Genomic DNA, 24,989 nt, shown 5'->3' with positions numbered 1-24,989 from the left:
TGTATGACCTTTTTTATATTTACTACGGCCAAGGCTAAAAATATATATTTTTTAAAAATACATGTCAAAAACAGCATATATTAACATGTTGTGTTCCCTTTAGCCAGAGTAAAGCTCTAGGTTCCTTTTCACAGGTATCTAAGTTATCGTTACCCTATTTTATTCAGCTGCTATAGCATTAAAAAATAATTAAGTGATATGCTAAAGTGTCCTGCCAATCATTGTTACTGTAAATTGTTTAGGTGCTATTTCCTATGCCAAATGCCAGCTGGATTAATAAAGGTCAGAGAGTCTGAATGTGAACTGCTTCTGCTGTTCTCTATCTTTAGAAAACTCATATCGCTTGGTGAACTCTGAGTCATGCGTGCTTTTTTATTCATAAAACAAAAAAGCAGTAATCAGGCTTATGTCTAAAAAAATATAAACATTAACATACAAGTAACATTATAGTCGCCTTTAAGAAAAGCAGACCACTATTGTAAGTAATGAAGAAGGAATGAGAGTTCCATGATCATAAATATTTTACCATTGAAAATAACACATGTGGTATTAAAAAGGTTGTAAGTCATTAATGCCTATAATATAAGACAAGCATGTAATAGCAGACCTTTTTAATTTTAAATTATAAAACAAAAACATAAAATCACTCTATATTTACTTATTTTCAAGGTTTACCTATAAGGCCTCGTACACACGACCGGTTTCCTGGGCAGAATCCATCAAGAAACTTGGTGGGAGATTTTTTTTGCCGAGGAAACCGGCCGTGTGTACATTTTTCAGCGAGGAAACTGTCGAGGAACTCTACGAGCCAAAAAGAGAGCATGTTCTCTTTTTCCTCGATGGGAATGGAGAAAATTGGCTCGTCGAGTTCCTCGACAAGCCTAAGAAGAACGCGATGAGGAAAACGATGTGTTTCGCCCGCCGAGTTCCTCGGTCGCGTGTATGAGGCCTAAGTCATGTGATTACAATTCCTTAACACACCTCACACGGAGGGACTGGTGGACATGAATAAATGTTTTGTACTAGCTGCTGTGGTTGAATGCACATCCCTTCAGATTCACCCCATGTATTGACTAAAACTATTATAAGTTTTATAGAAGCTTAGTAATGAAAGAGGATTGGTGAATCAGTGATCATGTTGAAATCTGTTCCATCATCTATTGCTTAATCATCCCTTTAACACATGGTATTCATTTTACAATTCAAATCACCTTTGCCAATACTAGCACACTGTAGTATCCTACCAAACAAGCTATTTCCCTAACAATCCCTATCCTATAATTAAAATAAAATCATGATTGAAAAAAAAGTAGAAAGAACAAGGAATTTTGTTTCTGTTTACTGGGCATGTGTACATGAAAACCTTGGTGACAGCCACTGACAAAATAATTTAAAAAATAAGTTGAACATTTAGAAACACAGTTATATATGGAATCCCTCCTAATGAAAAGAACATATTAACATTTCTTGGCTTTTCAATAGACATTATACATTAGATTGAAACTTAAAAGTGGTGTCCATTATAAACTCCTTGGCATAATATACACAGAAAATTAGAGACTTATTTAAGAAGACAAAACACAGTAACCCAAAAGACTGATCCGTTAATTGTTTAACTACTCTACAAACAACTAGTGTTGAGCAGAATATGCCATATTCGATTTCGCGATATATCTCGAATATATATTCGAATATTCGAGATATATTCGCTAAATTCGAATATTCGTGATATTTTATCGAAAGTAAATGATTGCGATTTTTCGCTATTGCGAATGCGAAAATAATTGCGATTTTTTGATAACTGCGGTAGGAGCACTCTGATTGGCTCAGAATATTCGTGATATTTTATCGAAATATCGCAACATGCGAATGCGATATTTATTGCGCAATTTCGAGAAATGCTGGAGGAGCGCTCTGATTGGCTCAGAATATTCGTGATATTTTATCGAAATATCGCAACATGCGAATGCGATATTTATTGCGCAATTTCGAGAAATGCTGTAGGAGCACTCTGATTGGCTCAGAATATTCGTGATATTTTACAATACAAAATAATTGCGAATATTCGGCAAATGCGGAAGGAGCACTCTGATTGGCTCAGAATATTCTTGATATTTTACAATACAAAATAATTGCGAATATTCGGCAAATGCAGAAGGAGCACTCTGATTGGCTCAGAATATTCTTGATATTTTACAATACAAAATAATTGCGAATATTCGGCAAATGCAGAAGGAGCACTCTGATTGGCTCAGAATATTCTTGATATTTTACAATACAAAATAATTGCGAATATTCGGCAAATGCGGAAGGAGCACTCTGATTGGCTCAGAATATTCTTGATATTTTACAATAGAAAATAAAAAGTGTTTTGCATTGGTGGTGATTCTTTACTCTATCCATCTGTCACAGCCGTTTGTCAATCAAACACCTTAAAGATTGAACACGTTCATGCTGCATGCTTTGGACTTTTTTTCACTTCACATATCAAAGACATTTTTATGAAAGATTATTTTTCTATTATTGGGACTATATTTCTTTATATATTTGTTTCACTGTGTATTTCACAAGTTATTTGCGCTTGCTTATTTTATAATTTGCCCACATGTCTTGTCACTAGACATATTTTTTATTCTTGTAGAGCGACTCCATTTTCTGTCTTGTATTAATTTATGTTGTATAACATTTTTGAGTTGCTGCTGTATTCTCCCCTTTTTTAAGGTATGCGCAATTTTTTCCTTCTTACAAAAAATAATAATATCAAACATACAAATATTCATAACATACACATACACAAAGCCCCCCCCTTTTGCATCAGAGACAATCAGAGTTCTCCTACCACAGTTATCGAAAATTCGCAATCATTTTCGCATTCGCAATAGCGAAAAATCGCAATTTTTTTTTTTTCAATTTGGCAACATAATAGGATCGCCTCAGCTTAGCTACTCGGCCCAGGGTCTCTAATCATACCAGCAATGCTTTTAGACGTCGATAGGATGTGATCTGTTTTAAAAATCAAATTGAAAAAATGCGAATATTCGGAATTGCGAATATTCACCGCGAAATTCGAAATATAGCGCGATTTCTCGAATATGCTATATTCGAGTCGAATATTCGCAATGCGAATATTCGTGAGCAACACTACAAACAACATGAAATCTTAATTGTCTACATGAGCTCTGGGGGTTGCTGCTGACGCCTTTGAGTGTGTCATATAGCATTTCCCCCTCTGGGTGACATGGTTTCTCCTGCTGATTGCAGCAACACTATAGGAAACAGCAGCTAGTTGGGGGAACCTCATTGCCCAGCTGGGGGACATGTTACCCAACATGCATGGAAATGTTAGATAACAGCATGATCCAGAAGGCAGTTTCAGAGGGTAACTAGCTTGATTTTTCAAAGATGTAATAGGGTCTCTTTAAATAAGCTAACTTGTGTAGTGTGGTAGTTTAGAATGAGAATCAATTTCCTTGCCTTTTCATTATGGTATGTCAATCACTATGCTGATAGTACAGTAGTTATAATCTGACCAGTGATAATTTATGTATATACAAATCTGTTTGAGTGTGGTAATGTCAGTGTTTTGAGTGTAGAGTTGTGTTGACTTTCTTTGTTGCCCATAATCAACCCATAATCAGCCACTGGATCTAGATTGGCAGATTTATTTTAAAATCCACATCCAAATCATTTTAGCTATAGCAGACATTGGGGTTTATTTACAAAAGCTAGAGAGTGCAAAATCAGGCTCACTTCTGCTTAGCAACCAATCAGCTTCCAGGTTTTATTGACAACGCTTAACTAAACAAGCTGAGGTTAGAAGCTCATTGGTTTCTATGTTGAAGTGAGCCTGATTTTTCACTCTCCAGCTTTAGTAAATACATCCCATTGTGTGATATTTTGCAGTGCTTGCCTTAAAGAGGAAGTAAACCCTGATGGGTGTTACTTCCTCTTTGTTTCCCTGCAAAGGTAAAGCATAACTATTCATTGCATAATAGCCCATTATGTGACACTTACCTGCAGGAGAAGACTGCGTTGTCCCTGTGTTCTTCGCGAGTAGCGAGCGGCCATTCTTCACCCCTCTTCCTTCCGGGGCTGTGAACACCAGCTCTGTGAGTGGTAGGAGCCGTGTGAAGTCGCGTGCGCATGGGAGCCTCCACTCACTGCATGACCCAAGTTAGAAACGGCACAGTGTGCCCCTTCTAACTCTGGCGCATGCGCAGAACAAATCGCTGTACGTCGATTTTCAATTATCTCCTAGACCGTGCAGGTCTGGGAGATATTTCAAGCACCTACAGGTAAGCCTTAATCTAGGCTTAGCTGTAGGTTAAAGTGGTTGTAAAGGGTTTACAACCACTTTAATGTATGAGTACAGCTTAATCTTTTTTTAGTTCATCATAGTGTAGGGAAAGGTTAAAAACCCTGTCAGTTTTTGGGGTTTTTGCTGTCTGGGTACAATTAGGTAAATCTCTGCCTGTAAATTTACTGCCTGCTCCTGAGATACAACAGGAAGGTAGAGGAAATCTACGAACCCAACCCCATTTGGCTTTTTTAGTTTTGTATCCAATGTAGTTGACACATGCCCTACTTCTGATACCATTATGACAAAACAAGTCAGCGGCATTCTGTTGAACATCTTTGCATTACCCTTACTTTGAGACATGTGTATGGCACAACCACTATCTCTTTTTTCATACTGGCCTAGTTTGAAATTTGCTGGATTTCTATTGATGGCTGGGCACACTCATGTGTCTGTTATGCAATGCTTTTTGTCTATCTCTACAAACCAATTCTTCTATTGGATTCATCTGCTTGAATTATGACAGAGATGCGTTTTTAGGTTTTTCAGCTTTACTGAAATATGCAAAGGGAATTCTAAAAAAGTTGAAGTGATAGTATATATTCACTTTTTGGGAAAAAAAAAAAACGACCGTAGGTTGGCAGGGGCTCATGATAGACTATTTTTTCATGTTACATTTTATATTCAATATCAATATATTTAAATATCTAGGGCCAGATTCACATAGAGATACGACGGTGTATCTCCTGATACACAGTCGTATCTCTGACTTAGGCCGGTCGCATCTATGCGACTGATTCATAGAATCAGTTACGCATAGATATGCCTAAGATCCGACAGGTGTAACTGTGTTACACCGTCGGATCTTAACTGCAATTTAAAAATGGCCGCTGGGGGCGTTCTCGCTGATTTACGCTGAGAAATATGAAAATTAGCGAGATACGCCAATTCACGAACGTACGCGGGCCCGACGCAGTGTTGTTACGACGTTTACGTAGCGGTTTTCCTGGCGTATACTTACCCCTGCTTCTATGAGGCGCAGCCAATGTTAAGTATAGCCGGCGTTCCCGCATCAAATTTTTTTTTACGTCCTTTGCGTACGCCGATTCTCAAACTCGCTGGATGCGAGTTACGCTCACGCCGAAACCAATGATGTCCTAGTGACGTCATTGGGAGCAATGCACACCGGGAAAATTCGCGGACGGCGCATGCACATTTAAATCGGCGCGGGGACGCGCCTGATTTAAATGCTACACTCCCCCCGGGGGATTTACGATCCGCCGCCGCAAGTTTGGAGGAAAGTGTTTTGTGAATTACCCACTTGCCTCTCGAACTTGCGGCGGCGGATCTTAAATCACATAGGTCACGCGGATCTAAAGATCCGCTGATCTATGTGAATCTAGCCCATAATTTGTAAGAATGGGCCATGTATATTGTACTACTTTTTCGTGAAGCTAATTATGTAATATTGATACATTTTAGCTTATTGATAAAACAAAATGGAAGTTTAATATACTTGCAGTACTGAGTAGTGGCAAATGGGTAGATGTTTTATTCTTTTATCAAATGTTATATATGAAGGTACCAGTTTCCACTTTTTCAAAAAAAAATGACTAGATTTACTTTAAAAGTAATATTTATGTGTAACAAATATAGAAATTCTATTAAATAACCAGTAGAGGAAGCTCTGCATTTGACCCAACATGTATAAAAACTCAGATCCACAGGCAGTGCATTGTTTTCAGTGAGTTGCTGACTCATAGATTTGCTCTGTAAGAAGCAGCACCAATGCAGGACTGATTTATAGCAATGTATAGTAGAAAGCAGAACCTAAACATAGAATGATAAAATATGGCTGCCTGAGCCACATATATAATTTGAAACAATACATAGAATTACTTGTTTTGAAAACATTTACATACAGAAGAATATTTGAATACATTTACATACAAAGAAAAATGGACAAAGGGCTCTTTCACACGGAGCGGATCCGTATTGATCCGCCCCGTGTGTGTCCGTCTGCTCAGCGGGGATCATCCGTAAATCCCTGCTGAGCTGTCAGCGGACAGGGCGGTCCCCGCACACTGTGCAGAGACCGCCCTGTCTTTCCTCCGCTCTCCCCTATGGGGAATCGGATGAATACGGACCGTGTTACTATCCCTTCAGCACCCCAGTGAGTGCTGAAGGGATAGAGCAGAAAGCTGGTGACTGACAGTCACCACTCTCTGCTCAGTGAAGACTGAGAACTGAGCAATCATCGTCATGTGATCGCTCAGTTCTGGATCTTAGAGCTGGCAGGGGACAGCTGCAACCTTGAACTGATGTTGCATCCACATGGGTGGGTATGTAGGTTTTTTTTTTCCCCATGCTTCTCCTTTAAGCCTAGTGCACACTAGTAGTTTTTTTTTTTCATTCAACCCAGCAGAGCTGAATGAAAAAAAAACTGACAGCTCAAGAGGAGCCGATGTACTAACTATGTAATGTTAGTACAGTGATCTCCCCGGGAGCCAATCAGCAGACCTTTTTCAGTCATGCCCCTTTGACAAAAGCTGGCCAGCTTCTGCCAGACTGACTACAGAGCACCCGGCTTGAATGTTGACCAGTTTCTATTGAACCAATCGACCCTGCCTTTCATTTTCACTTGCCCACTTAGATATTTGCAATTCTCTGTTTAATGTAACTATCTTGGCACTGAAAGACTGTTAGTGCCTGGGAAAGCTAATGCTTTCTATACACTCTTCTCTGGAGTGCTATACTAGAAATATAATACATCAGAGTACGAGCTGTAAAGTTGGATTAACATAAATGAACAAGCTGTTTGATCTAACCTGCTGTGATGCGTCTTGTGTTAAAACTTGCTCACCAACCTTTGTCTCCTGGTTCTAGATGCAAATACTGCGACCGATCTTTTAGTATCTCCTCCAACCTCCAACGGCATGTCCGCAACATTCACAACAAGGAGAAACCGTTCAAGTGCCACTTGTGTGATAGATGCTTTGGTCAGCAAACTAACCTAGATCGACATCTAAAGAAGCATGAGAATGGAAACCTCTCTGGTATGTCATATTTAATCTGTGATGTGTGTCATAAGAGTGTTCATTTAATGCTTTATGCTTCTAATGTGACTGAGAAAATAAAAATGAAAAACGGGCTGTCAGGGGCAAGTATTACTGTAAATGAACATAATGCAAAGGCCAAGCAGTGTTTGCTGATCCTCTTTTATAGTAAAACCTGTCTGAAAAAAATGTAAGGCCCTACACTTAATACATGTGTGTGGTTGTGAGACAGCGGTGTTGCTATATTTATTATATGATTAGTCTGGCTGCAGGAGGGAGTCTGTTTTTTAGACAATAGGAAGTTGAGTGTACACATGGATTTCATCTTTTCTACTCATTGACCCTAGACACATTTTTTGTTTAAATGGTGTTTTTCCCAAACCTCTCTATGCCTGAAGACTCAGCTCAGCCTTTATCGACACAATGCACAGTATGTGTTACAGCACTGTGGGAGTATGAGAACTGACCTTTTTATTTCCTCCATAGGTACAGCTGCATCATCCCCCCATTCAGAGTCCGAAGGCACAGGAGCCATTCTGGATGACAAGGAAGATTCTTATTTTACAGAAATCCGAAATTTTATTGGCAACAGCAGCCATAGCAAGCAGTCACCTATAAACTCTGAAGATAGGTAAGGATGTACTGTAATATAATAGTTTGTATAATTAACCTTTAGGCATTTGTCTGAAATAGCAACCGTAAATGCAATTATTTGTCTAATTTATAACAAATTCATGAAGAAGAAAGCAGAGAATGATTATTCTACTTATCATGAACAACATGATAAAGAAGCTCTCAGACACTGATAGACCATTGGATTACTGAATTGAAATGTGGAAATATATATACTGTGTATATATATATATATATATATATATATAACATGTATGTATATATATATATATATATATATATATATATATATATATAAATAATATACATATACGTACATGTATATGTATACATATACATATATATTATATATGTACATGTATATGTATACATATATATTTTGGCCCAGATTCACGTAGGAGATACGACGGCGTATCTCCAGATACACCATCGTATCTCTGAGTCTGAGGCGTCGTATCTTGGCGTCTGATTCAAAGAATCAGATACGCCAGAATTTGTTTAAGATACGACCAACGTAAGTCTCCTACGCCGTCGTATCTTAACTGCATATTTACGCTGGCCGCTAGGGGCGTGTATGCTGATTTACGCCTAGAAGTATGTAAATCAGCTAGATACGTCAATTCACGAATGTACGCCCGGCCGTCGCATTACAGATACGCCATTTACGTTAGGCTTTTTCCGGCGTAAAGTTACCCCTGCTATATGAGGCGCAGCCAATGTTAAGTATGGACGTCAGGCCAGCGTTGAATTTTCCGTCGTTTGCGTAAGTCGTTCGCGAATAGGGCTGTGCGTCATTTACGTTCACGTCGAAAGCATTGACTTTTTGCGGGTTAATTTGGAGCATGCGCACTGGTATACTTTCACGGACGGCGCATGCGCCGTTAGTAAAAAGCGTCATTTACGTGGGGTCACAATACATTAACATAAAACGCGCCCACATGTTCCATATTTGAATTAGGCGGGCTTACGCCGGCCTATTTACGCTGCGCCGCCGCAACTTTGCTTTGAGAATACTGCACTTGCCTGTCAAAGTTGCGGAGGCATAGCGTAAATAGGATACGTTACGCCCGCTCGCAAAAACGCGCTCCCTACGAGAATATGGCCCTATATATGTACATGTACATGTATACATATACATATATATATATATATATATATATATATATATATATATATATATATATATATATATATATATATATATATATATATATATATATAATATACAGTATATGAGACATAATAATTGTTTAGGTTTAAAAAAAACGTCTATATCTACACTTTGTCATACATACACTGCCAAGTAGTCATCTTATGGCCAGTAGTCATAATATTATCTGGCAAAAATGGATGACGGATAGCTTATTCATTTTTTCAAAATATAGATGATACAAAAACAGACCATCAGATACAGCAAAAAAAAAAAGAAAATAAAAAAATAACGGTACAAATAATGAATAACTAGTTTTGAAAATACACACTTGTCCTTTTATTTTGTACTCAAATTAAAACAAAGTATTATTATTAGTAGAGCTGATTATTATGTGATGCACAAAACACATCAGCCTTGTTCAATAAAGAGAGAAGAACGTCAATAGGGTCTAAAACTACATCGAACCTAATATAAAAATAAAAGAATGATCACATTTTTAAGTAATTCATTGTGGTGAAAAGTCTGAATGTATTTTTTTTATCATATTTCCTTTGACTTTTGATTGGTGACTTGCATTAAACATCTGGCCACAACATGTCCCTAAACAGGAAGTTAATAAGAAGTGAGGGTCATAGGGTCAGCCAGTGTTTCCTTTTCAGAATTCAGCATTCTGACTGTGCTTGATGGATATTTTATCCCTGGCAAATTACTGAACTTGGAGACGTAATTAGCAAATCTGTTTATTCAATCATAAAGCTTTCCTTTCTTTGGGTCCAGTTCATGAAACATTCATCCATGAGAAATGTGATGTAGCATAACTAGCACCATTATTTTGGCAATGCCACCTACTATTTTTTTTCCAGTTCCTGCTGGTGGTCCAAATGCACAATCATTATACTCAGATAAAAGATAGAGGTAGTCACCATATGTTTTGAACTTGCCAGTAATTATCCTGTTTTGAGGCCGATGGATTCATTGCTTATTCAGCCTTTCAGTTTTAAATAAATCATTTCCTGACTTTTTACATTGATCCCTTTTTAACCGTGTTGACTTTTCATGTATCCTGGTGGGGGAGAAGTATTCAAGAAGAGAGGGATGTCAAAGAAAAACAGAGCCTTGAATAGTCAAGTCTTAATATACAGAGGAAACCCATTGTCTGGGAAGTGTACAAGATAATTTGGAGAATTACTGAATCATTTCCAATGTGGCTACAGATGATTTAGCAGACAGGTTATTTGCTAAGAAAAAAAAAGCCCCTTATGTAGTAGCTATAGAAGCTGCTCTGTCCTATAATTAGGATGGAATCTTAGAAATTATTAACTGACTTTAACAAGGCTGTAAGAGAGCATTATATACAAACTGCTTAGGTGATGCTAAAATGGAGTTAGTGATTTTAGTGAGTGCAGATTAAGAGCTGTAGAGCTAGGTGTATAATACAATGAGAGCTTTTTTACCCATAAAAACTAAATAATAATATTGGTTTCCATTCCCAAACACAAGGTAAAGGCCAACCAGCTAGAGGAAACAATAGCTTTCTAAAGGAAAGACAAGAGCGTTTTTTACACTCTTGCTGGGTTTAAATCATGTTAAAAATAATTACTAAAGCATATATTGAGCTACATTGGGGATTATTTACTAAAGGCAAATCCAATTTGCACTACAAGTGCAAACTACAAGCGCAAAGTGCACTTGAAATTGCACTTGGAAGTGCAGTCGCTGTAGATCCATGGGGGGCATGCAAGGAAAATAATAAGCAGCATTTTAGCTTGCACATAATTGGATAATAATATCAGCAGAGCTTCCCCTCATTTCAGATCTACCCCTTAGGCCTCGTACACACGACCGAGTTTCTCGGCAGAATTCAGCCAGAAACTCAATCGGAGCTGTATTCTGCCGAGAAACCCGGTGGTGTGTACACTTTCGGCCGAGGAAACCGACGAGGATCTCGTCAGGCCAAATAGAGAACATGTTCTCTATTTCCTCGTTGTTCAATGGGAAATTTCGCAAGGAACTCGACGAGCAAAACGATGTGTTTTGCCCGTCGAGTTCCTCGGACGTGTGTACGAGGCCTAAGATTTACAGCGACTGCACTTCCAAGTGCACTTACAGTGCAATTTCAAGTGCACTTTGCAAGTGCAAAGTGGAGTTGCCTTTCGTAAATAACCCCCATCGTGTCCATAAAGTGGACATAAACCCAATCCACAAAATCGTACAGAAGCTTTAGCATGTTAAATTTGTTTCAAAAGTAATTTTCAATACTTTTACATATGCACCGTCTAATCAAAGCATTTCCTATTATAGGGTGAGAGTCCTCTGTCACTCTACTATACTTCTGCATTGTCAGGAACATTTGTGCAATTATACATGTAAATAATTTGTAAGGTTTATGGACTCTCATCTAGCAAATGTTATCAAGTGTGATGAGTTGGTGGGTTATTTAATCTTTTTAGGAGACTCCCAGGTATTTTAATTCTTTTAGGAGCAGTTCACACCATAGAAAAGCAGTCTGGATACGTTCCGGAAGCATTTATGCATGCATGTTTTTGATGCTTTCCAGTGTATTTTTTCACCTCTTTTTTCCATCACCTTAAATGGGGATGAAATTTATTCTGCACTGGAATGCACTGGAACTGACCACACTGGCTTGAACTATGTCATTGGAAACCATATAACCTACTATCTATGCATTTCTGATGCAGAAAAATCCCATGCTATCCCATGTTATTTCAATAAAGACTATACATGGCAGTTTTGTTACACATAGCACAGACATGATTCACATGAACTGTCAGGTGCAGGATGTGCTGACAAAGTAAATGGATAAAAGACAATCAGCAACTCTATACATGCTCTTCAATAAGTCCAAATTTATTGTAACTCCATAAAACATGAATACATACAGCAGATGTTAACGCGTTTCAGCCATAACGGCCTTGTTCACAACCAGAGAAACGTCGTGCAGCAGTTGCTAGACCGTGTGAATGTAGAAAGGACAAGACTGCAGAAAGGATGCAGGAAATCAAGACCACTGAGATTAAATGGATGAAAAATGGGGAAAACAATGATTTTATTAACCTCCCTGGCGGTATGATTCTTTCAGAAAAAACATGCTGAAAGCGGTACCATTATTTGCAAGGAAATTTGGCGTTTTATACTGTAGGTCTGTCATTTTTAGGAATAACTCACTTAAATCTGACCAAACAAGATTCTAATAGGCATCCCGGGTATGACATTTTTTAAAAAACAAAATTATAAATTATAATATAATAAATAATTATAAATAATTATAACAAATAATAATATAATTATAATAAAAATTATTCAATAATGTAATCAAATCAAAATCACTGAAATTTGCTCAGTTGCAGAATTGTCGCTGTCATTATATATTTTTTTTTTATGACGAATTTCCCCACAAATCGCTATCGCACAATTCTGCAAGTGATTATGATTTATTATCGCTGTTTTTTAGCTGATCTAAAACTATTTTTGACATAAAGGGACACTTTTGGTTGCTATGGACAATCTACAGTTTGCAGGGAGAAAGAAACGTTTTTATTATATAAAATAACATGTAGGACACTGGGCAGACCACTAGGGACAAGGGGTGTGTGTTTTTTTTACATACAGTACTGTAATCTATAAGATTACAGTATACTGCATGTAATGTGTTTGTTTACTTTTTTGAATTTGGCGCCGTTCTCCGTCCCCGTGCGTCGTAACGTCGCAGGGAACGGAGATCGGCGGCACAGGAGGACGCTGTGTGAATCGAGCGAGGTCCCACTCGCTCACACCGCGCGGTGGCATCGCTGGATCCAGGGACAAGGTAAGTAAACAGTGCCTGTGGATTTAGCGAGGCAAGCCCGAGTCTGACCCGGGGTTACCGCTCGCAGCATGAAAATCTAACCCCGAGTCAGACTCGGGAATACTGCCAGGCAGGTTAAACAAAGTGTCACAGTTGTTTAATAAACACAGTGATGTAGAAAACTCAAAGCCACTCTGTTTTATATTAACCTTAATGATATTTTATTTTTGCCTAGGATGAATGGAAGCCATGATAAAATTATGCTTGCTGGTCAAAACTCTGATATCTTGGATGATGATGAGATAGAGGATGACACTATTCTGGATGAAGATGATGAGGAGAATGACCCTGCAGAGAAATCCCTGAAGGAACCAAATTCAAGTTTGCTTGAAAACTGCCATGACAATGAGTTTGAGGAAGAGAGTAAGGCTACATTAAACTGCAAAGTCTCCCCCAACAGGTTGGTGCATTTGTTTACCTGAATTCTCTCTTATTTGCACTTTCAACCCAATGTGTTTTCAGAGCATTCATTTACACTGCAAGTTTTGGACTAAGGATCCGTTAACCACTTTGTATCTGGGCCATTGTCGTTTGACGGCCACAAGGTGGCTCTACAATGCTGGTAGGACGTCTATTGACGTCCTTGGCTCCTGCCGCCACTGGGGGGCGCGCGAGTGCCGCCAGCGGTGCGCGCGTGCCCGCCATGTCACTGATGTCCGCCAGGTACCTGCGATCGGCCGTTACACAGCCAAGGACGTGGATCTGTGTGTTTAGATCCTGTCAGGGAGAGGAGCCCGATGCTGTGTCCCTTGTACATAGGGATACAGATCGGTCACCTCCCCCAGTCAGTCCCCCCCCCACAGTAAGAATCACTCCTAGGGAACACATTTAACCCCTTCCTCGCCCCTAGTGTTAACCCCTTCCCTAACAGTCACATTTATACAGTAATCAGTGCATATTTATAGCAATGTTCGCTGTATACATGTGAATGGTTCCAGAAATGTGTCAAAAGTGTCCGTGTGTCCGCCATAATGTCGCAGTCCCAATAAAAATCGCAGATCGCCGCCATTACTAGTAAAAAAAATAAAAAAAATTCATAATTCTATCCCCTATTTTGTAGGCGCTATAACTTTTGCGCAAACCAATCACTATACGCTTATTGCGATTTTTTTTAACCAAAAATATGTAGAAGAATACGTATCGGCCTAAACTGAGAAAAATATATTTAAAAAATAAATAAAAATTGGGATATTTATTATAGCAAAGGGTAAAAAATATTGTGTTTTTTTTTCTCAAAATTGTCGCTCTTTTTTTGTTTATAGCGCAAAAAATAAAGGCCGCAGAGGTGATCAAATGCCACCAAAAGAAAGCTCTGTGCAATTATATTATCATCCTTCTAATACATATTGAGATAAGACATCTGCTACAAAGGGTGCCTTGTTTTTACTGAGCTTGCCAATTCATAGACTTGCATTGCAACAAGATGCAACCATTCTGTAGCACTATAAAGCAGGTTGCAGAGCTCATATACAGTATCTCACAAAAGTGAGTGCACCCCTCACATTTTTGTAAATATTTTATTATATCTTTTCATGTGACAACATTGAAGAAATTACACTTTGCTACAATGTAAAGTAGTGTTTGCATAGCTTCTATAACAGTGCAAATTTGCTGTCCCCACACAGCCATTCATGTCAAAACCACTGCCAAAAAAGTGAGTACACCCCTAAGTGAAAATGTCCAAATTGGGGCCAAAGTGTCAATATTTTGTTTGGCCACCATAATTTTCCAGCACAGTCTTAACCCCCTTGGGCATGGAGAGCTTTACAGGTTGCCACTGGAGTCCTCTTCCACTCCTCCATGACGATATCACAGAGGTGGTGGATGTTTGAGACCTTGCGCTTTTTCACCTTCCATTTGAGGATGCTCCAAAGAAGCTCAATAGGATTTAGGTCTGGAGACATGCTTGGCCAGTCCATCACCATTAGACCCCTTTCACACTGAGGAGCTTTGCAGGCGCTATAACGCAAAAAGTGCCCTGAAAGAGCCGCTGCTGTCTCTCCAATGTGAAAGTCCAGAGGGTGCGCTAGCAGGACAGTAAAAAAAGTCCTGCTAGCAGCATCTTTCGAGCAGTGAAGCAGCGGTGTGTATACCTCTCCTCCACCGCTCCTGCCCATTGAAATGAATGAGCACCGTGTTTATACAGCCGGCAAAGTGCTGCTGCAGTTTTAACCCTTTTTTGGCCGCAGGGGTTAAAAGTGCCCTGCTAGTGGGCGAATAGCGCTGTTAAATTGACGGTAAAGCGCTGCTATTTTTAGCGGCGCTTTACCGCTGATGCCCCTACCACCCCAGTGTGAAAGGGGCCTAAATCTCCACTACTTTAGCAAGGCAGTGGTCATCTTAGAGGTGTGTTTGGGGTCATTATGTTGGAATACTGCCCTGCGGCCCAGTCTCTGAAGGGAGGGGATCATGCTCTGCTTCAGTATGTCACAGTACATGTTGGCATTCATGGTTCCCTCAATTAACTGCAGCTCCCCAGTGCCAGCAGCACTCATGCAGCCCCAGTCCATGATACTCTCACCACCATGCTTGACTGTAGGCAAGACACACTTGTCTTTGTACTCCTCCCCTGGTTACCACTACACACGTTTGACACCATCTGAACCAAATACGTTTATCTTGGTCTCATCAGACCACAGGACATGGTTCCAGCAATCCATGTTCTTAGTCTGCTTGTCTTCAGCAAACTGTTTGTGGGCTTTCTTGTGCATCATCTTTAGAAGTGACTTCCTTCTGGGGTGACATCCATGCAGACCAATTTTATGTTGTGTGCAGCATATGGTCTACGTGCTGACAGGCTGACCCCCCACCCCTTCAACCTCTGCAGCAATGCTGGCAGCACTCATATGTCTATTTCCCAAAGAAAACCTCTGGATATGATGTTGGGCACGTGCACTCAATTCTTGGTCAACCATGGCGAGGTCTGTTCTATGTGGAACCGGTCCTGTTAAATTGGGCTAATTGGGCCCAATTTAGACATTTTCACTTACTCACTTTTGTTTCCAGCGGTTTAGATGCTAATCAGTTATTTTGAGGGGACAGAAAATGTATACTGTTATACAAGCTGTACACTCACTACTTTACATTGTAGCAAAGTGTCATTTGTTCAGTGTTGTCACATGAAAAGATATAATAAAATATTTACAAAAATGTGAGGGGTGTATTCACTTTTTTGAGATTCTGTATGTAATGACTACACCTATATTGTAATTAATAGTTTAGCATTGCTAAGGTTTTAGTGTTAGTAGATTTTTTTTATTATTTTTGCAGTGCTTTACCACATACATGTTAAGGTGCTGTATTTCATAAGATTACCTATGTTGTGTAATTTTGATTTGTCCGCCAACACATATAACAGACAAAAAACTGGACATGCACCTTTTTTTAACATGGCATGTGTGTTGTAGTCTCCTGTATTGTCACCTACTGTAATTGTGCATTGAAATGCCATTCTAAATAAATGGCAGCCCATAAGGCACAGTGTGTAATGCACTTTAATATGCATATTTTACTAGGTAACCGACAATGGTGTAAAGCCAGCCTAATTTTTTTCCCTTGTTAGAATACCTCATGTTTTGTAAATGTTTATTTATCCGGGGTTAAAGTTGTTTAGCTGGTCCTCTTGGTTTTGCAGGTATGATGATGAAGATTTCAAAACTGGTCTGTCTGCCCTGGACCACATAAGGCACTTCACAGATAGTCTTAAGATGAGAAAAATGGATGACGGTCAATATAATGATGATGACCTTGCTGCTTTCACTGCTTCCCAATTGGCAGAGGAGTTAAAACAGCCACTATATAGAAAATCCAAGTCCCAGGTAAACTAGTTTATGATTTCTTAAAGATTGTAAAATCCACCTCTATTTTTCAAATTTACCATTTAGGAGTAAAACATGATATTTAAGGACTGTTCTAACTTTGAAAAGCCAGAGGGTATTCAGGGGTTGTGTTAATGGCATCAGTTTGAAATTCGTTTCAGATGCTTCTGAGATCATTCAGAATCATTGACAGCTGAATTTGGCCTGCAGTTGACCTCCTTCTGACTTGCATTTAACTTGCTTCAAGTGGGTTTTGCCTCCTTATAGACTTGTAAGGAAATGCTAAACCTAAAATCTCTCCTCCGAAGACAAATCTTCACCCCCCAAATCAATTTTTCAAGAACACGTCTACACCCCCCCCTCAAATATACAAAACAATCTCTTCGGCCAGCACAAAGCTTCATTCATCCCTTGTCCTTGTTGCCATGATCACAATTCCCCCTTCCTACCTACTGGAATTTACCAGACCTCAGATTCAGCAATGCAAGCACGGGGGAGCATCCCAGGCTCCCCATAAACATGTGGCACATCAGAGCTGAGGTGGAGCCTTTGGCTGTAAATTATTTCACCAAGAAAGGCAATATATGAGGAGAGATACTGCAGCAGTGATGGGTGGTCACAGCATCGGGACCTGGTGCACCCATCAGGAAATGCAAACACATGCCCCTGGGTACAAGGCAACCTCATGATGCCTCTTGCACAAACATTGTCATATTTTTGTTTATCGAATTCTTCAGCATTCACATTTATCAAATCAATAAATGACAGCATGTGCGACAAGTGTGATTGGCTATGTATGTAACTGCTCTAAACAAAGTTATTTTACAATGTGTGTAATGCAATGTTCTGCTTTTGTTTTAGGCATATGCTATGATGCTGTCATTATCAGACCAGGAACCACTGCATAGTGCAACCCATAATTCTCCCAGCATGTGGCACAACATGGCAAGGGCAGCTGCCGAATCCACTGCTCTACACTCTATTAGTCATGTATGACATAGCGATGGTACCTCCTTGGGACCAAGTCCAAAATCTAGCATGTCTCTTCCACATGGAAGAGTTTAGGAAGAAAAAGACTAAAGGAGCAGGATGCCTTATTACCTGCAGGGTCATCAAAAAGTCTGGTGACCTTAATTAAAAAAATAAACTATTTATTCTCATTGTTTTGTTTTGCACAGCAAAGGCAGCTGCTGATATCCAGAGCAAAAAAAAAAAGGTGGACTATGAAGTTAATGGACTTTGGTGGACCCTGAGTCTTCCACATCATTTTTGTGTTGTCCTAACACATTTGCAAGCACTCAAATGAAAAAAAAAAGAAAAAAAAAAGAAAATCTGAATCTTTTTTATACACACTACTTTACTACAAGTGTGACATAAAGAGTCGCGTCAACACAGACAATTTCTATTACACAAGCTTCATGTATTTAAGCAGAAGTAGCTATTTACAAATGTACATTATCACTTAATGTAGAAAAATAACAGGGAATAATTTGTTCTTTCCTTAATTATGTCTTAATTACTTTGTGGGGGGAAAGAAATTATGTGTATATTGTGAATTTTACAATGTTCAATACTCAAAGAGAGCTTAAGTCATTAAGGGTCATTTTTGCCACTGATACCACTAATAAATCCTACCGTTCAATGTTTGCCCAATCATTGTTTTAACCTTTTTAATTTTAGACAATCATTGTCAGTCAGTGTTTTGACTTTCTACTCATGTACTTGTATTTATTTCTTCTTTTTTCAAACGTATGATTTTTGGTCAACATAAGATAGCACTGTTATACTTGTTAAGTTGTCAGAGGCACTCACAGATTTTCCAGTGTCTGGAAAAAAAATGTCTGTATGTATGTGCTGATTGTTGTGTTTCAGTTTTTTTACCATTTCTTTTGTTCTGAGATGAAAAATAGATGCAACTTAATTTTTTGTAATGCAATTGTTTTTTGTTCTATTGTACAAATTGTTTTAATTTCTTCCATGAGCGCATGATTCCTCTGATTAAAACTGTACCTGTTATTTTATGCTGTTTGTCTGCAAGCTTGTGAGTTGTTATGTTCCTGTTAATCCTATTTGTAAAATGAAGTGTTCCATTTCTGTTTAAATATGTGTATTTTATTTTTTTCCTTTCACTTTTGAGGGACCAGATTTAATTTCCTTAATTTTTTTTGTAATCTCATTTTTAAATAATTGAGGTACTTTCTTTAATTGTTTTGTACAATTGTAATTGTTACACATTCAAGTTCATTATTTTGGGAGGACTAAGTACATGAAAATAAAGAACTACATTGTTGGAGGTCAGTGTTAATTCAGCTGAGTCTGTGTACAAGAACATGTTAATTGATTTTAATTTTACTACAGGAAACACTTTTAATGATAATAGATATATGAAGGCATATGAAGGCATTTATACTTCATGGATTACAACTTTGCTTTAGATCAAATACATAATAATACCCCCCAACAAAGCTTGTGCACAGAGACACTTGTCTGTGTACAAACTGCCATATGAGTCAATTCAGTTTTTAAAGCATCTATATTATTATTATTATTATACAGAATATATATATAGCGCCAACAGTTACAATACAGTTACAATACAATAAAATACAAGAGGATTAAGAGGGCCCTGCTCAGAAGAGCTTACACCTCAAAGCAATTTTGAACCAGCTTAAAGTAACTTGTACAGTGACATACAACTCAAAAGCAAGTCAAAGCAACTCACATGCACATCAAGGCAAAAAAAAGAGGAAGCCATAATTTTAACCTGGAAAACATACAGAATATAGCTTGCTTCTCAGTTTAAAGCCCATGTACATGAACTCAAGGCAAATACCACACCACTTCCTTTCCATTAGTTCCGCCTCTTCCACTTTGAGGAACAGAAAATAATCCTACCACTTTTGTTATCATACTGTACCATTTGTGTCTATATATATATATATGCTATATACTAACAAAAGTATTGAGACATCTGACTTATTTTTTTCTCAAATGCACACCATAGTCTTACAAATCAAATGTGAATCAATTGTATAGTAACTGTAAACAAGAAAAAAACAATGTTGTATAACTGAAACATAATTATAATGTACTACACTTCCACAGTTCAACACTGTAAGCAAAAAAGAAAACACAGAGCATAACCTGCACAATTTACAGTTACTCCTATATTTAAGCGTCCTTATTTAAAGTGGAGTTTCCATCCTAAAAAAAAATGTTCATTATTGTGCTCATTAGACCTAAAAAAGAAAAAAAGAAAAAAAATATGTTTTACTCATCTGGAAATGCCTGTTGGTATGCGGTCCCACAAAATCTGCCTTTGGAATCACCTAGGATTCTGACTTCATCTCCCTCTAATGCTCCTGGGAAATGTGTGTCATCATTTCCTAGGATGCAGTGCGCTACCCAATTATCACTCCCCATCCAAGACTGCCAGGAAGTAAGTGCTTGTGGGCTTCACAATGCCCACAAGCAAAATGACAACGGTGTGGACATCTTTTTTGAATAACTATGCGGAGCGGCGGCGGATTGTAAAATAGTAAGTGACCGGATTTATATTATAAAAACGCATGATGAAAGGACATACATTTAAAAAATGCTAATTGTGGTTGGAACCCCGCTTTAAGAAAAAAAAGGTTAAAAGGAATGATAGAAACAAAACTGGGGGAAGGAAACCAATTTTGCAGTGGATTCCACTTAAAAAACAAGTTCCTCCATCTAAATATGTAAAAAGAAGAAAAAAAAGAAACAGGCAGTACAGTGACCTAAATAAGTCAAGAGAAGTCTTGAAGAAGATGAGAGCTATATGCAGAGGTCATACAAAATTCACGCCAGGGGGACCATATCTTTTTAAATTGCTCCTCTCTATTATAAAGAGAGCCTGTCAAGTCTCTATTTGCATAATTCCAGTAATCCAGGCAAACCACTGGGACACATTTGATGAAGAAACCTGCTTCCAAAGACTATGAATGGTGGCCCTAGCTGCATTGATAAGGTTTTCTTATAATTTTAAATTGAAAAGGGGCATACGTGCAGGAGAAATGCTAATGGGTCATTGCCCAGATTGACTTCTGTGAGCTTATAGCATAATACTTGAACCAGATAGCTGTAAGGACAGGACAGTCCCAGAATATGTGTAGGAGTGTTCCTCTGTGTTTTTACAGGAGAGATATGTGAGGATTCATTCTATTAAAAAGATCTGTGGTCCTGTACCATCTAGTGAGTAATTTATAGCCTGCTTCCTGAATTTTATTGGAGATATAGGCTTTAAGAAGTATATGATCTATTTGAACTTGTGTAAAAGTATAATCTTTTCCCAAGATCGAATATAGAAGAATACGTATCGGCCTAAACTGAGGAAAAAATATGTTTTTTATATCTTTTTTGGGGATATTTATTATAGCAAAAAGTAAAAAATATTGATTTTTTTTCAAAATTGTCACTCTATTTTTGTTTATAACGCAAAAATAAAAACCGCCAAAAGAAAGCTCTATTTGTGGGAAAAAAAGGACGCCAATTTTGTTTGAGAGCCACGTCACACGACCGCACAATTGTCAGTTAAAGCGACGCAGTGCTGAATGGCAAAAAGGGGCAAGGTCCTTAACATACATATTGGTCCGGGTCTTAAGTGGTTAAGTAGGCCTGGATAGAGTTTACATAGGAAAACGATAAATGTTGTGATTTGGGGGTATAAATTATACAGAATTTGATAATAATCAGAAAAAGCATTAGCAATTGCTTGTGGAGAACTGTGAACCCTCCCCTTAGCATCCTTCACCTGTGGAATATATAATTTGGAGGTGAGTTCCTTCAAAGATTTTGCCAATAATTTGCCTGGTATATTGGAATGTTCATAAAAAGTCCTACGACATTTAGCCAGAATAACTTTACCTTTCCTAAAAGGAGGCTATTGAATTTTTCCCTTGTAGCCTTAAGCCCTACCACAACTGAATCGGCCAGCGATAGTTTATGACTCCAATTCCAATTGCCTGATTTTATCAAACAAGGCCTCTATCTGGCGGGTGCGTTCTTTTTTCTTTTGTGCTCCCTGACAAATGAAAATACCTCTAATATAACATTTATGTGTTTCCCAAAGAATAAAGGCATGTGTATGTGTCTGGTCATTTATTTAAAAGAACTGGTTTAATTCTGCTGTTACCAGTCCTTGTGTCTGTGGATCCGATGTAAGCGACTCGTTAAGATGCCAGGACAAGTGGCCACAGAATAGAGCACCTAAGTTAAAAGAGAAGTATGTGAATTTTTTTTATCCATTACTATACTTACCTAGGTGGCTGCAGAATCGGTTTCGAAGCTGCATCCGTCCCTCGGCGCCTCTGCACTTAGAACCAAGCCATCGACCATCTGCCTGTCAATCAGCAGCTCTCCTGCTTTGCTCCTCCACACTCACTGGAGAGCTGAGCTGTAGAGGGGTGGGGAGCAGCCATCTCAGTGGCTCGCTGAGAGGCTGAGATAGCCATCAGTCCAGGCACCTGGCAGGTCCAGTCTCCCAGAGTCGGGATGATGCGTTGCCTGGACTGATCTGTGTGACATCAGCAGAGAGCAGACTTTTCTCTGCTGAAAATGATTCACAGGAATGCGAAACGAATTGCAATCCTGTGACCCATAGCAGATGTTCAGCCAAATGAGCTCAGGCTGGACTTCTATTTTAGGGGTACACAAGGTGGGTGTGTGGTTAAGAAAAGGTTAGAGACACAATAAAAGCCATGCATAATGAGGACAGTAGCATTTGGGAAATTAAAATGTAGTTGATACGCAAGTAAGATTGATGGACACTAGAATTTTTTTTTTTAAATCTTAATCAGCAGGATGAACTGATATCCAGCTACCAACCAATCTCAAATTATGTAAAATTTCTTTAGCTTTGCACAGTATTTGATGTGTTAAATGTGAGGTTCCCTTTTACGTATCAAGTAGTGGGTCTAAGACAATATTAAAATCTCCAGTCAAAATCAGCACCCCCTTGACATGTGGAATAATTTTGTCTAGTAGTGTTTCTAGAACATTGACCTGATTGCTATTTGGCAAAAATAGGTTCACCAGAGTATACATCTTGTTCAAGAAGAGTGCTCTTGACTATTTATAATTTGCCGGCCTCCAAATGCAGTACTTGTTTCAATTGCCAGGGAACTTGGCGAGATATCAAAATACTTACTCACTTCGATTCTGACATTAAAGAGAGCGAATGATAGGAGACAGAATAACGATAATTAGATAATTTGGGGTCTTTAAAATAGTGAATAGTGAAGCGAGTCTCTTGTAAAAAAAAAAAAAGCTATATGCATTTTCATCAAGTCATTCAGTAAGAAAAAACGTTTTTCCGGTTTATTTAGTCCCTTGACATTATAGGAGGTCACCACTATTGCTGACTATAGAAAAAAAAAAACCCTATTAAAAATAGACACCAAGAGGCAACTCTTCTACAGGGCCTTTTTTTTTAAAAGGAGGAGAAAAAGAAAGGAAGGAGAGAAACAAATCAAACAGAAGCAAAGCAAAAAACAGTTAAACTAACAAGAGGCAATAATATGCCTAGTACCCTGGGCCCCCACTCGCTTTCACCCAATAATTAAATAAAGAGCTAAGCGATACAGGGGGGGGAACCCTAGGTGACCTAAGAGGGGGGGGAGAAAGAAATGCACTGGGGCATATGTGCATAAGCATAGCCCCTAACATATAAGTATGTTTTAGTCTACTCTGGGTAAAAAAAACCCACACCTTTCCCTCTACTTTCCTTCTTACTACACTACACTGAGTGAGGCCTGGAAACATAAGGTCATGCATGGTGGATATGGGGTTTCCCTATTGCTACATATAGACATCATAAATATGTTAACAGAGGCTAGTAGAGGTGATGATTATAGACACATGAGGGCCAGTAACCCCAAAAAAAGAGATCTGCATTTAGACTTTTGTATTGTGTTTGTCTCACAATCATGGAAACAGGATATAAAATAATCAAAATTCACCCATACAACTCTGTAGTAATGCCGCGTACACACGGTTGTTTTTCGGCATGAAAAAAAACGACGTTTTTCAGCATGTCCAAAAACTTCATCATTAAAAACGATGTTGCCCACACATCATCGTTTTTGAAAAATTATGAACAAAGCGCGGTGACGTACAACACGTACGACGACACTCTGAAGGGGAAGTTCTGTTTGCCTTTGGGCTGCTTTTAGCCTATTCCTTGTTAGTAAAAGACGATTCGCGCTTTTTTGTCTGTTACAGCGTGATGAATGTGCTTACTCCATTATGAATGGTAGTTTTACCAGAACGAGCGCTCCCGTCTCATAACTCGCTTCTGGGCATGCGCGGGTTTAAAACGTTGTTTTATCCCACACACGATCATTTTTTACAACCCGAAAAACTAAACTTTAAAAAACAACGTTAAAAAAATGCAGCATGTTCGAATTTTTTTTTTTCGTTTTTCAGAAGCCGAAAAACAATGTGAAGCGCACACACGATCATTTTAAATGACATTTTTAAAAACGTTGTTTTTTTTTCATGCCGAAAAACGACCGTGTGTACGCGGCATAAGACTTTGATCATTCCTGAATTTCAACATATACAACTCTATTTCCTGGTTCATGGTGATCCATAGTAGAGGCCATGGGTCATCTGATATAATGCACCCATATCAGACGCCTTTATCTGCCAGCCGCTAATACCTCGAACCAAGTCTAATGCGGCGTACACACGATCATTTTTCAGCATGAAAAAAACGTTGTTTTTAAAAAACGTCATTTAAAATGATCGTGTGTGGGCTACACATCATTTTTTAGGTTCTGAAAAACAACAAAAAAAATTATTCGAACATGCTGCATTTTTTAACGTCGTTTTAAACAATGTCGTTTTTCGGGTTGTAAAAAATGATCGTGTGTGGGCTAAAACGACGTAAAAAACCTGCGCATGCTCAGAAGCAAGTTATGAGACGGGAGCGCTCGTTCTGGTAAAACTACCGTTCATAATGGAGTAAGCACATTCATCACGCTGTAACAGACAGAAAAGCGCGAATCGTCTTTTACTAACACTGAATCAGCTAAAGCAGCCCAAAGGGGAATGGAACTTCACCTTTATAGTGCCGCCGTACGTGTTGTACGTCACCGCGCTTTGCTAGAGAATTTTTTGAAAACAATGGTGTGTGGCCAAC

At 38.6% G+C, this 24,989-nt stretch overlaps 1 protein-coding gene across 3 annotated transcripts in view; it reads left to right on the top strand.

The window, feature by feature from the left end:
• Window positions 1–19,120, top strand: part of MECOM (MDS1 and EVI1 complex locus) — a 687,285-nt gene extending 668,165 nt beyond the window's left edge. For all 3 annotated transcript variants that reach the window (XM_040349315.1, XM_040349314.1, XM_040349316.1), the window contains 5 exons: window positions 7,184–7,353; window positions 7,840–7,984; window positions 13,180–13,404; window positions 16,639–16,822; window positions 17,684–19,120. In XM_040349315.1, coding sequence (XP_040205249.1) covers window positions 7,184–7,353; window positions 7,840–7,984; window positions 13,180–13,404; window positions 16,639–16,822; window positions 17,684–17,818 — 859 coding nt within the window. In that variant the 3' untranslated portion in view covers window positions 17,819–19,120. The remainder of the gene's footprint in view (window positions 1–7,183; window positions 7,354–7,839; window positions 7,985–13,179; window positions 13,405–16,638; window positions 16,823–17,683) is intronic.
• Window positions 19,121–24,989: the final 5,869 nt, after the last annotated feature.

The sequence above is a fragment of the Rana temporaria genome, chromosome 4, assembly GCF_905171775.1.
Source record: "Rana temporaria chromosome 4, aRanTem1.1, whole genome shotgun sequence".
NCBI lineage: Eukaryota > Metazoa > Chordata > Amphibia > Anura > Ranidae > Rana > Rana temporaria.
The sequence above is the reverse complement of the archived record's forward strand: the minus strand, read 5'-3'. Positions and strand labels throughout refer to the sequence as shown.